Source organism: Episyrphus balteatus, chromosome 2 (assembly GCF_945859705.1).
Source record: "Episyrphus balteatus chromosome 2, idEpiBalt1.1, whole genome shotgun sequence".
NCBI classification, from domain to species: domain Eukaryota; kingdom Metazoa; phylum Arthropoda; class Insecta; order Diptera; family Syrphidae; genus Episyrphus; species Episyrphus balteatus.
Genome location: NC_079135.1, coordinates 78,789,201 through 78,803,198, shown reverse-complemented (window position 1 = coordinate 78,803,198; position 13,998 = coordinate 78,789,201). Strand labels below are relative to the sequence as shown.

At 37.0% G+C, this 13,998-nt stretch overlaps 1 protein-coding gene across 1 annotated transcript in view; it reads right to left on the bottom strand.

The window, feature by feature from the left end:
* Positions 1 to 12,430, bottom strand: part of LOC129908867 (netrin-B) — a 96,213-nt gene extending 83,783 nt beyond the window's left edge. Inside the window, exon 1 of the mRNA XM_055985678.1 lies at positions 10,610 to 12,430. Within this exon, the coding sequence (XP_055841653.1) occupies positions 10,610 to 11,777 (1,168 nt within the window). The 5' untranslated portion in view covers positions 11,778 to 12,430. The remainder of the gene's footprint in view (positions 1 to 10,609) is intronic.
* Between the last annotated feature and the right edge of the window lie 1,568 nt (positions 12,431 to 13,998).

The following is a 13,998-nucleotide window of genomic DNA, read 5'->3' as shown; positions in this document are numbered from 1 at the left end:
TCCAATTAGCAAAAACAAAAACGTAATAGAATGATAAAAAAAACACTGTAAGTCAAAGTAAAATCAGGGGTCGAATTACAGTATACGAATACGATCATTCGTTAACGTTTTCACTATTTGTGTCTCTATTTAATTATTAGAAAAAGATAGGGACACGTAGCAACCATACGTTAACGAACGTATGCCGTAATTCGACCCCAGAACTAAACACGACAATTTTAAAATAATAAAGGTTCTTCTTTTAAAACGGAATAGAAATAAAATGCACGACTTGGTCGCACGAACTTGCTCTTAGAGTTAAAGTTGCTTAAATTTTTAAGACTTTTTATATAGAAATTTGGAAAAAAAAATAATATTCGTTTTAAAAAAAAAAATAAAATAAAATCTGAATTTAAATTGCCCTCCAAAACAAGTATGCAGTTTTGATTGATATATTAAGATGCATTTTTGGAAAAAAAAATTTCAAAATCGTTAGAGCCGTTTTTTAAAAAACTAATTTTTTATAAATAATTTTTTGGAAAAAAAGTTTTAAAATAAAATTGGTATGCCATTCTTTAGAAATCACTAATCAACATCTAAAAACAAAATTTCAAAAAAATTCAATGTCCCGTTTTCGAAAATTTGATTTTTCAAAAAAAAATGTTCAAAATTTTTTTAAAAATCCAAAAATTATTTTTTTCAAAATCTTATTTTTGCCTTATATTTAAATTATATAAATGCTTCTTCACAAAAAGTTTCGTTGAAATCGAATAAGCAGTTTCGGAGATAATCGGATTTGAAAAAAACGGTTCTATGGCAGGTTCCGTTAATAATGATCACAACAAAAACATTACTGTTAAAAAAAGAGCCAAGTTCTCCTATGTTGAAATTATGCTGGCACAAAAAGTACTGAGATGTAAAAGTGTACCAAGTTCTAAAGTTTGGGTTCAAATTCGTATCAATAAAATTTTGATTGTTCTCTTGACAATTTTTCTTAATTATCGATTTTTAAAGTTATTTCAAAAATTGCCAAGTAAACAATCAAAATTTTATTGATACGAATTTGAACCCAAACTTTAGAACTTGGTACACTTTTACATCTCAGTACTTTTTGTGCCAGCATAATTTCAACATAGGAGAACTTGGCTCTTTTTTTAACAGTAATGTTTTTGTTGTGATTTCACTACTTTTTGCAAGGTATGGCTGTAGAATATAAAATCTCTATATTTGATGAAAATTCAGTGAAAATGGGTGGTTGCCACGCCCCCTGCCTGAAATTCTCAAACTTTAAATTTTTTCCTTTGTGTAAACTACCAGCTCCACCATTCTACCAAATTTCAAGATTCTACGACAATCAGAAGTGCTCTATAATAATTTATGAAAATTCAGCGGAAATGGGCGGTTGCCACGCCCCCTGGCTGAAATTCTCAAATTTTAAATTTATTCCTTTGTATAAACTATTAGCTCTACTATTCTACCAAATTTCAAGATTCTACGACAATCAGAAGTGCTCTATAATAATTTATGAAAATTCAGCGGAAATGGGCGGTTGCCACGCCCCCTGGCTGAAATTCTCAAATTTTAAATTTTTTCCTTTGTATAAACTACCAGCTCTACCATTCTACCAAATTTCAAGATTCTACGACAATCAGAAGTGCTCTATAATAATTTATGAAAATTCAGCGGGAATGCCGGTTGCCACGCCCCCTGGCTGAAATTCTCAAATTTAAATTTTTTCCTTTGTATAAACTACCAGCTCTACCATTCTACCAAATTTCAAGATTCTACGACAATCAGAAGTGCTCTATAATAATTTATGAAAATTCAGCGGAAATGGGCGGTTGCCACGCCCCCTGGCTGAAATTCTCAAATTTTAAATTTTTTCCTTTGTAAAAACTACCAGCTCTACAATTCTACCAAATTTCAAGATTCTACGACAATCAGAAGTGCTCTATAATAATTTATGAAAATGTAGCGGAAATGGGCGGTTGCCACGCCCCCTGGCTGAAATTCTCAAGTTTTAAATTTTTTCCTTTGTATTAACTACCAGCTCTACTATTCTACCAAATTTCAAGATTCTACGACATTCAGAAGTGCTCTATAATAATTTATGAAAATTCAGCCGAAATGGGCGGTTGCCACGCCCCCTGGCTGAAATTCTCAAGTGTTAAATTTTTTCCTTTGTATTAACTACCAGCTCTACTATTCTACCAAATTTCAAGATTCTACGATAATCAGAAGTGCTCTATAATATATGATGAAAATTCAGCGGAAATGGGCGGATGCCACGCCCCCTGAATTGAAAATCTCAAATTTTCGATTTTTTCCTTTGTATACACCACAAGTCCTATCACCGTGTAAAATTTCAAGTTTCTACGATATCGGGAAGTTCTCCATAATTTTGATGATCTGTCAGTGAGTCAGTGAGTCAGTGAATCAGTGAGTCAGTTACGGTTTTTGCGATTTTTGAAGCCCTATATCTCAGAAACTACTCATCGTAGGAGGCTGAAATTTTGTGAGGAGTTTGGTTTTTACGAGCTCAACAAATGTAGTGAGTTTGAAATTTCTAGCATCTTTGGTGTGGAAGTTAGAGGGGGGTCGAAAATGGCCTGAGTTGTTTCCTGTAAATAAGGGTGTAGTGCCAAAGGTGCTAGAGAACTTGGCTGGGCACTACCGTGCCCCTTGATTCTCAAAAAAAATTTTTTTTATTGAAAGATAGACCTTAGCTTAAAACTAACATTTGAATTTTTTAAACAAAATCGTTAGAGCCGTTTTCGAGATATTTTAATTTTACTAAAATAGGTATATGACAAGTACCGTTATTTTTGGTCCAAAAAAATTAATTCATACCAAGTTTGACATTAATCGGTCCATCCGTTTAGGCTGTAGCTCCTTATACAGACAGACAGACTGACAGACAGACTGACAGACAGACTGACAGACTGACAGACTGACAGACAGACTGACAGACAGACTGACAGACAGACTGACAGACAGACTGACAGACAGACTGACAGACAGACTGACAGACAGACAGACGGACTTCCGGGACCCACTTTTTTGGCATTGTCTACCATCGTAATGTCACGGAAAAATGTTATCTCAACTTTTTTTTTTGTACGAATGCATAACTTGATATATAGTACCTACCTATATCGCAAGTAAAAATAAATTGTGTAAACAACCGTGACTTGAACCTTCCTTGTTTGACCTACCATTCGTGTGCCTTAACAATGGTTCTAATATACTAGAAGGATACAGCGAGTTGAACTAAGCATAATCTTTTGAGGCGAGTTATCACAGCATTCAATTAAATATGAGTAAAAATAGGTCTTTCCAAAATGAAGATGCGCAAGTTGTGTATCAAGCAATCAAATCGCGCGCGCGATTTGGTTGCTTGATACACAACTTGCGCATCTGAAATTTTGGGATTTTCGCTCGGAGATTTTTTTTTTGAGATTTTTTCCTGGAGATTTAGTCTATACCCAGGTTTGTCTTGGGGATTTTGGCTTTGGGGATTTTCTCTTTGGGATTATGGGTTTTGGTCATTCATCACCAACCCAAAAATAACATCTCAACGTTATGAGCCTAGAATTGAAGCCTGTTAAGACGATCAAGGAAACATCATAGTAAGTCGCAAGCCATGCTGATGAGAATTTGGAGAAATCATCAATCTCTATGATGGCGATGACGAAACCAACTGCAATTAAAGGCAGACTGCAACATTCAATGTTAACGATAAAGGCGAACATTTCTATTCCCCCAACATAGGCGGAGTGAAGGTAATTTTCAACCAACTCATCTGCTGAATTTGGCCGGAAGAAAGAATCTTGATTTTATGCCCGATCCTTAAGAAAGGAGACCGTCAAACGGATGATTACTCTTGTCAACCACTGCTACTTTGGTTTGAAACGGTAATTATCAGAAAAGCCCTCCTTTGAGCAAGTAAAGTGTCCCTACACAAGACTCTTATCATCCCAGTCATGCTATATGGTGGAGAGGCATGGACTTCGACGAAGGCGAATAAAAACACCTTAGATTGGTTCGAGAGAGAAGTTCTTCGGACGATTTTTGATTCCGTCTGTATTGATGGTTATTGAAGAAGAACTCGACGGGTTGTACGGTATCCAAGAGAGCAAAGATGCAACGCCTGAGATTGCTTGGTCATGAAAAGCGTATTGACAACCATGCTCCGGTCCGAAAAGTTTTCGACTTCAAACCGGAGAGATGGTGCAGTAGAGGAAGACCTCGTCTAAGGTGGTGCAGGCAATTGGAAGGAAACCTCAATCAATTTGGGGTGTGAAACTAGAAGCTGGCTAGAGAAGCTTGTTGTTTTTGATGTCCGAATCCACGCCGTTTGAATCACTGCCATAAAGTTGGAGACGGTTAGACAGAACATTGGCTTCGAAAACAAAGTTATATCGGAAGAATGGTGGGTAAGAAACTTTTCGAAAATACAGGGCGTCCCGTAATAAGATAAGGAAAATTGGATGGGTGATTTCTGGGTATATCATATAGTCAAAAGTTATTCTACAGTAAGTCTCTGACTTCAAAATTGGCATTGTTTTTCAATGATTTAAACACCCGCTTACTTTGGTAGAGCTTGAGTCACGTCAGTGGCGCACACACCATTGGGGCAAGCGGGGCGATGCCTCGGGGCCCCCGACATGCCAAGGCCCGAACTGGAGGCAATGCAGAAAAGGCTTAGGTATTATAAAAGTAAAGAAGCAAAAAGATAAGATATTTGACATGAATCATTTCGGGCACTAGAGAAAAAAATTATATTCTTCAGTATAATATGTAATGAATTGGTAGCCAGCTAGATAATATTTCATCTAAAAAAAATATTACCTCAGGGCCCTCAAAAAATAAAATCGTTTTTTTTTTTAAATAAAAAATATATACATATGTATTATCTTAGGGCCCCAAAAAATGTTACTTAAATATTCTTAGCGACCAACAAATAATACATCAGGGGTCCAAAAAAAAAAAATAGGGCGTATTCGTAGGTACTTTTTTATTTGTTCTTAGGTTTATTCTACATCAAAAGGGCCCCAAAATGTAGTCTTGCCCTGGGTCCCCGGCAACTCAACGTACTCCTCTGTTTCACGTTAATGCTAATTTCTTTGTTAATACAAATGCTAGAAACATTGTTAAGGTCTTAATTTTTAGTAGAAATGTAATTGTTTGGAACCACTTTTAAAAAATGTTGATATCTTTTTACTGTTCAGATATTATTTTTTTCAAAGCTGCCTCATTTTTCTTTCCCGTGCTTATTTTTTACTTTTCAGTTTTCTTCGAAAAATGCGTAGTAAGTATAACATTTTATACTTTATTCTTCTGAAACTAACAATGATGAAAGAAATAATCATTCAGTATAGATATTTTTTCGATTTTTTCGAAAATTTGTTTTTAAAAATTTGAATCCACAAAATTATTGAGAATAATATTAATAACCTACCATTTGCAGTCTTATAAATTAAATTTAAAAAAAAATCATAAAAAAAACTCTACTACCTAATCGTCTAATTTGTTTTCTGTTGATATACCTACCTTGTTTCCGACCAAACATGAAACATATGTATGATAATAATCGCTGCTACGTATGATGCCAATATCAACATCCAACGCCTTCCTTAAATAACCATCAACACATAGTACAAACAATCAAATTTACATATTAATACCGTTGTATGACTCAAATCCACAACGTTGCTATTTTTATTCTTTTTTTGTTGGTAACAAACATTCCAACACGGCTCTAGACCATCTAGAACCAACGAAATGTTAACGTCCATCACAAATCATCGTATCTTCTCAATTAATGTGATTGTGTGTGAGTATTCTAACTGGCTGCGAAGTCATCAGTTATTTACACCGCCCTGAAAATTCTCGTTTTGTTCTTGTAACGGCTTCGACCCCATATCTAACTCCTTTCACACCCCACACACACATACACATACATAACTAACAACGCCACCTATAAACTCGTCCCATTTAGTTTTATGTTCGTCCACCAAGCTCCTCTATACCAACTATTATTATCATTCAGCTCAAACAACCATTTCACTAACAAGATTGCTGTGCACACAGACTCAACAGATATGCTCCACGCTCCCGGCTGCTGAAGGCATCAGCGCCAGCTACAGCTACCCAAGCAGCAGCAGTTTCCACTCTCCACCATATTGTCCTCTATTCACAATTTGCCATTTAATTTGCAAGTCCCTGCGAGTGCAACAAAAGCCAAAAAGGAGTAACAAACAAAAACACAACAACAACAAAAAATGAATTTAAAGAAAAAATACAACAAAAAAAAAAGATACATATATACAAACCTACGACGAGATACAAGAACGAGTATCTAACTAAACGAAAGAAACAACAGAGCAAATAGAAAAACAGAGAAATGCCAGTTTGTATAGTTGCTTCTGACTGTCGACTTTAATTAATGGTGTCTGTTCCGTGCACGTTGCTACTGATGCTGGGAAAACTGCTTCTATTGCTGTTTAGAGCTGGTGTGTATAGCTGTAGCTGAAAGTTGAAGCTGCTTCGGGCCGACTCGAGACATGTTCTTCCAAGTGGAACACACACAGTCGCACACACATTAAATCTGAATGAAGGAACAATTCAGATTTCGACAACTCAATTTATGAATAGCAAAGTAGGTTCTTTTAGTACATATATGCGAGAGAGTAAAAAGACTCCTTCACATAATATCAGGACGAAACATAAACACACACACATACATTCCCTATATCACAATCACAACACAACGAAAACGAACTATCTCGTAATGTATCTAGGACTAATTTGGTAAATGTCATTAAGCCATTTGCAGATTGAATTTAAATTAAGAGCAGATGTCGATGTCTCTGATGTGATGGTGCTGCTGATGCTGCTTCATTCGCATAAAACGTGTACCAAAACTCAAACTCACTATTCACAGTGATTTTGCAACCAACGAAACGTTACGTTACCAGCTTACAATTTTACAACACACCAAAGCGCACCCCAAAACACAACGCACCATACCATACCCATACCATATACCAACCCTTGTGGTCTCGTTTTCCTTCTCTCGTCTATTCAATTTCACCCACAATAAATTTAGCGAAAACTAATTTTACTTATTTTCTATATAAAAGGGGGTTCTATGAACTACGGCAGATGTCCTATGAAGATAATAGAGTGACGGCGCTAACCTCAACAACAAAAGGCGTATACCTAAGTAAGTGTTGCCAGGATGTCTCGCTAGTTAAATGCATTTTCATGCAAATTGTGTTTTTGAGGCTCCTTTGACATCTAGACTTTGTGCTGATTCATTAAACAACAATCGTTCTGTCCTATTAAATACCTACCATATACATGGAACAAATAAACCTGATGTGTATTGGATTTTTTATGAAAATATAATTCACACCCAGTTACTGCAGGATACTAACGAACCATGCAAACGAAATAGGTACAATGAATTTTGTATCTGCAGGTGAAATGTTAGGACCCTTAATAGGCCACGCGATGAAAGTCAAAGGAGCGCTTATGACATAGCGAAACAACTCATTGAGAAATTCGCTGAAATGTGAAAACTGGAGAGGATTTTAGTTTTCCCTGCAGTTGCCAGTTGCCTCCTGTACTGATCCATCAACACCCTGGAAATGATAACAAGAAGGGCGTTGAATTTATGTAGATCAAAATTTTACGTGCAGTTCAACAACTTCGATAAGCGTTTGACTCGCTCTGTGGAGAAGGGTATCCCAGTTAAGCTCATTGCTACTGAAACATATGATGTATCCAGACTAGGGATGAGAAAAACCGGCCGGTTTGAACCGGTTTCGGGTTTTTTTTTTCAATCAACCGGTTTTTTTCCGGTTTTTTGTTCTCGCGGTTTAAACCGGTTTTTACAAAAAACTCAAAAAAGCGAAAAAAAACCGGCTGAAAAAAAAACGTCCAGCAAAAAAAAGATCCGTATGAGACAAAAAACTAAAAACCCTCAAAACATATTCATTCCTTCTCTCAACTTACCATATAATAATAAATTTTCATTCATATTCAGCTTAAAAAATTCCTCAAAACTCCTATTAAGAGTGAGTTAAGAACTCTTATAACAAAATCAAACTAAAAAAAGCTTTGCTCAGGAATTTTCTTCGAAAAATATTTTTTTAGTCGATAAGTTAGGTTTTTCCAAAAACCGGTTTATTGGCCCGGTTTAGAACCGGCCGTTTTAACCGAAAGGAAAAAAAAACGGAAAACGGAAAACCGAAAACCGGTTTTTGTACTAACAACCGCCATCCCTAATTCAAACGCTAACAGAAAGACTTTCAGATGAATTCAAAGTCCAAAGTGGAGTTAGACAGGGCTGCATACAGTCACCAATTGTTTTTTTTTTATAAATGATAACTGATAAGCGATGTAATGCCCTCGGCTTTGGCAGGAACTGGAGGAACACGATGGACTCTGACATCTTATCTAAAACATTTTTATTACTTGAATGACTTAAGGGCATTGTGACGTATGCTTACTCTTTATAATGCCAACTTTTCACATGTCGGTTTTTCCCGTGCGGTCAAGCTGTTCGACGAAGTGGGTGAACGTAAGCCTCAGGTGACTTAAGTAAAAATTTTCCCGTGCGGTCAAGCTGTTCGACGAGTTGGGTGAACGTAAGCCTCAGGTGACTTAAGTAAGAATCTTCCTCTTACTTAAGTCACCTGAGGCTTACGTTCACCCAATTCGTCGAACAGCTTGACCGCACGGGAAAATTTTTACTTAAGTCACCTGAGGATTTTTACTTAAGTCACCCGAGGCATATTGTGCGACTAAGATCTACTCGTGAAAAGTCGGTATGAGGATCCTGGATCATTATTAAATGACATCAAGGGCGAAAGTCATAAATATTTCCCGGTAGATAAAATAGAGACTTTCCAATATATTGGGTATATGGTTTCTAACGAAGGCGGAAGTCAACAAGATGTAAACAGCCATATCGAGTAGACAAGGCTACGTTTGGGATGTTCTTCAATATTTGGAAGAATATAACAACTGCATAACCCTGACACTGATTTTAGAAATGTAAGATCGGTAAATGTATTAGTTGACCTCGATTTTCAAGTTCACGCGATCAAAGAATTTTGAGAATCCATCAACTGGACTTAAATAACTCCTCTGCAGTTCACAAAAATGAGTAAGAAGACTCTTTATAGAAAAACACGGATCAAATCATCTTGAATCATGCGAAACTCCATAGGAAAGGCAAATACTGCCTCATAAATACTCATATAACTATCAAAATAACCTTGTGCTGATAAACAGGATGCCTATTAGATTTCCAACTTATTTGGGTCGCAAAAAAGACCTGAATATCACACTACAGATACCCCCCCCTCCCCACGATTACATTGCGAGAAGTAAATTAAGAGAAAAAAGTTGAGACTGAACTCTACAAAAATACTTAACAACCACACTGCATTACCGACACGCTGATCAATTTTCGATACGTTTCCATAAATAATTATGTAATATATTGTCGGTAAGGAAGTGCTGTGAGCATGATGGTATTCATACCTACACTTCTATGAGATTAAAGAACTATAAGGAACTATAAGCGAAAAAATTGGCTACTGACACATTTTCCCTTTGTAGCAAAACTCACTATGGAAAATACAGACACCAGAGCATGGAACTAACATATTAATTTCGATAGAAACCAATTTGACAATAATTAAGCCTAGTACGCAGATCGGGATAAATTTTAGCTCCCATACAAATTATAGAAAAATCGGTTATTTTTTTTCGATAATTTGTGAGGGAGCTAAAATTTAGCTCGAACTGCGTACTAGGCTTTAACCCTTAACTATAGTGGTGGGTCCAGGGGACCCACATCAACTTTTAAAAAGTTAATAAAAACCGTTGAAAATGAATTTTCTCTTTTTTTTTTTTATTTTTTTATTTTTTTTTAAATTGTTATCTTTTGATGCTTAAAAACAAAATTTATAAAAAAATTCAATTTTGTATTTTATTTTATCATTTCAAAACACCACAAATTTTCACCACTATAGTTAAGGGTTAAGTAAAAAAAAAATCAATATTTTCTTATCCGTAGTACAGTTCACGTTTCACCAAGAGCGGTCTATCCTCAACAATTTTATTATAGAATAAGACCTATAAATTAAGAGTCAAAGATCATTTAGTAATTATTAAAGACACAAACGTGTGTTACAAAAGCTAAAGTTCATCTAAGACCCACTGCAGGCGAGCAATGAATTTGCTGCAAAATATATCTTGAAACTTTATTGAAAAAAAAAAAACAATTTAGGAACAGTTTTCTTCAGCAAGTTCACACATGCAATTTAGTTGCAATAATTTTGTTGAACCTCTCTCTCTTTTTTTATTCAAAAATCCTTTACTGTGGCAATAGTGGTAACCCATAAATGCAATGAAGGGGTGGATGTAATGATGTACCTACAAGCTTTACACAAAGTACAAAACACCACATTTTGTACTTTACACTCACTGCAATGAATCTCTCACAAAATAATACAAACAACAAAAAACATGAAACAAAAGGTCTTTTATCTTCTTGTACTGTATAGCGAGGTACCCATAAAATGACGATGACAAATACTATGGTACTTACTTTTGCATTCGTTGGCGTCAGTGTCGGTGGCACGTCCCCATGGTCGATCAAAGTAAAACGGCTTGCAGCGCTCGCATTCGGATCCGGCGGTATTGTGTTTGCAGTCGCACACCAATTGGCCGTCCTCATCGTCGGCTACACACTCGGATGCATGCCCATTGCACTTGCATCGTCCGCCAACAGCGAAATCTGATACGGCATAGTGCTGGCCAAGAGCTGCAACACTAGATGTCCCCATCGTCATCCCCATCACGGCTGTTGCTGCTGCTGCTGATGATGATGACGACGATGGTGCTGCTGATAGTTTACCCATGAATTTTGTTTCGATAGCGCTGTTGGTGTCCACGGATTTGTCGTTTGTGTATTTGCGTTCAACGACGTCTGCCATGCTAATGCCAAAGCGATTAGTGACAAGTAAGTCGCGTGGCACATCCAATCGGTGGAATATCACACGAATATCTGTTGCTGTAACCCAGTCCTGAAGCACTAGCGAGGAGTCGATGTCATTTGCCGATGGACGTCCTTCTAGGGTATTAAAAGCAAACCGATGAATATCTCCCGATGAGCGTTGTGAGCTTAAGCAGCGCGCTTCCTGCTCGTTGAATTTGCTTATCTTTGCTCGGTCAGGTCTACCATAGAACTTATGACACTGCGAGCTATAGAATTGGAAAGGCTGCCAAGTTTTTCGATGGTCCAAACTTTTGTATATGGCCATCGAGTCAGGCTTGGGGGACTTTGGACAGAAAGTCAAACTAACATAGGTCAGCTCGTACTTTTTGCCAAGTGAAATGGTCAAAGTGACATTGTCGGGAGGGGAGTTATCGCCGGCTGTGGGAATGGGGACAGCAGCCGACCTCCAGCATGTAACGTTGTTAGAGTTGTTAAGGTCGGTTAGGGCAGTGGCTGGAAAACGAAGTTCGGGGTTTGCATCGTCACAGACACTGCACGTAGTGGTTCGGTCATTCCTATCAACCTCACAATAACGTTCGGGTTGCCTAAGGCCACAGGTGGAAGAAGCTTCCACGGGATTGCCATAGGCGGCATTCACAAAGCTTGGGACACATTTTCGGGCCTTTCCATCGGCATAGCAGGGATCATTTGAGTTGTCCGATGCAATGGCCACGAATAGAATGTTCAAAAACACCACGAGGCTACTCAAAGTGGACATATTTCTTTTTTTTTCAAATTTCAAGTAACAACAAACCTAAAAATGGAACAAACACAAGCAAAGTACGAACAATTTCGAAAAACCGGTCGCGCACTGTCGCCACTCTCGCATCCACACACGTTCTCTTGGATTGTTTTGTTTGTTGCTTCGCGATATTAATTAGACCGGAACAGCACTTGCTAATTATTGTTGTTCTTGAACAACGTGCCCAGCAGAGTCTCGACCCTCAATCGATGATGATGCTGGTCGACGACGACGAGCATTCCTTTCTCATTAATTTATTTACACGTCGCGACGTAGTAGAGCTTTTTAATTCACTTTTGGTCCTTAGTTTTTCTTTTTTGTCGTTTATAATTCCCAACTTTTATTCCCAACTTCACACGTTGTCACTCCCGTTCAGCAGCGGAGTCATATCGTCGTCGACGCAAAATACCCGTAACGAAAAATGTTTACTTTGCTGGCGACACACAGTCTGGCTCAGAAAACGAAAACACTGACTGATGCACTATGTTCCTTCAGGGCCATTAGCATAATTTGATTCGAACACCCATCACAACATCCGTTCCTCTACCATATCGAAATCAACTTCTTTTCTGGGAGGACAAGGAGGGGAGACGAAGGAATATACCTGTGACAATAAAAGTATCAATGAACAATGAAACACCCTGAGCAGCGTTAAGCGAATTCGATTTCAACTCGACGAGAGATTGTATGCAACTAATGTTGCTCGGTGTCGTGGTTGCTTGCACAGCCTCACATATTGTTGGCATATTATCCAGATACACAGAAGCAGCCAGCCAGCCAGCAGCAGCAGCTCAGAGAAGGTGGATGAATGGATGACTGGATGTTGTGTGGTGAAGTTGGTTCTTTGAATTTTTTTCTGACAGGTTTTAGTGGTTGGTACTCTACTCTCACGCGCATCGTCATCGTTGCGTAAAGAAAGTATCTACAAAATTCTGAATCTGACAGAAGCTGCAAAGAAGGTTTCTCTTATTGGATGCGCTTCTTTTATGCTGCTGAGTATACAACAGTTGGTTGCTATGTTAATAACATGTTGCATAGAATTTAGCATCTTTCTAAGGATCTGTGTCGAAAGAGAGGAAATGTTTCATTTTTTATGTTTCCGCCCGCTGCATCTTATTTTTTTTGGATGAAAGTTGAAAAGTGTTGACAAGTGGAAGGTTTTTAATAATTGTTTTTTTTTTTTTTTTTTTAATAAGGAAAAGGAGTAAACGGTCAGCAAATGATATTTTGGCTGGACAAGTTCATGAAGAGCCAAGGCTAGAATGCAACTGCTATATAAAATAGAGTCGTCGTAGTGATCAATTCGCTGTGGTGAGGCCCACTGATTTCTACTGCCTCTGTTGTTCAGTAATTTTATTCAGATCGTTGTAGCTATAAGCCTGGTGAGGCTCCTGTGGACCGAACCTCATACTCAAAGAAAAGCACAACAACGATTTTTCTCAAATTTTCGGTTGATATTTCATTTTTTGGGGCCTTGGACTCCAACACTAATTTTGGGGCTTAATTTTATTTTATTTTAAAAACAATTTAGGGCCTTGTTTAAATTTTCATAATTTACATGAAAATGCTAAAGTAAATAAGTAATTGTCTTTCACAAAAATTTTTATGAAAATCCGCTAATCGAGGACACAGAATTGGCAAAGTACCGTTTATTGTGGACTTCCTGATAGTTGCAGCACGATCTGATCTTTACATTGAAAAGAATTTGTTAAAGTTCATTATGAAAAAGATAAATTGGGGTTTATTGCATTTTTTACAAAAAAAAAGTCAAAACTTGTTGGAGGTTATTTCATTTCCTTCTGGGTTATTTTTTTCATTTCGTTGGGGCCTATTTCATTATGAAAAAATACCCCAATTTGAGACCTAATTTAATTTTCTTTTTATGGGTCCAATTGTGGGGAGCCATATAAAAAAGCTGGGAGTCTTACATAAGAGATCGCGATCCTGCTATCATTGAGTTAATTGTCGGGTACTCTAATTGAAAATTACTATAATAAGCTGAAACTTTAGCTAATTTCGGTTTTTAATTTCGTGAAAATCTTTATGCCAATAAAAATGAAATATTAATAAAAATAAAACAAAGTTTCATAAAAATGCATTGTTCCATTTTCAAAAAAGTGTTTAAAAAAAAAGGAAAATAGTTCAAGTAAAATAGGTATTAAAAAAAAAAAATTGTTACACTCATGAAACTTGAAAG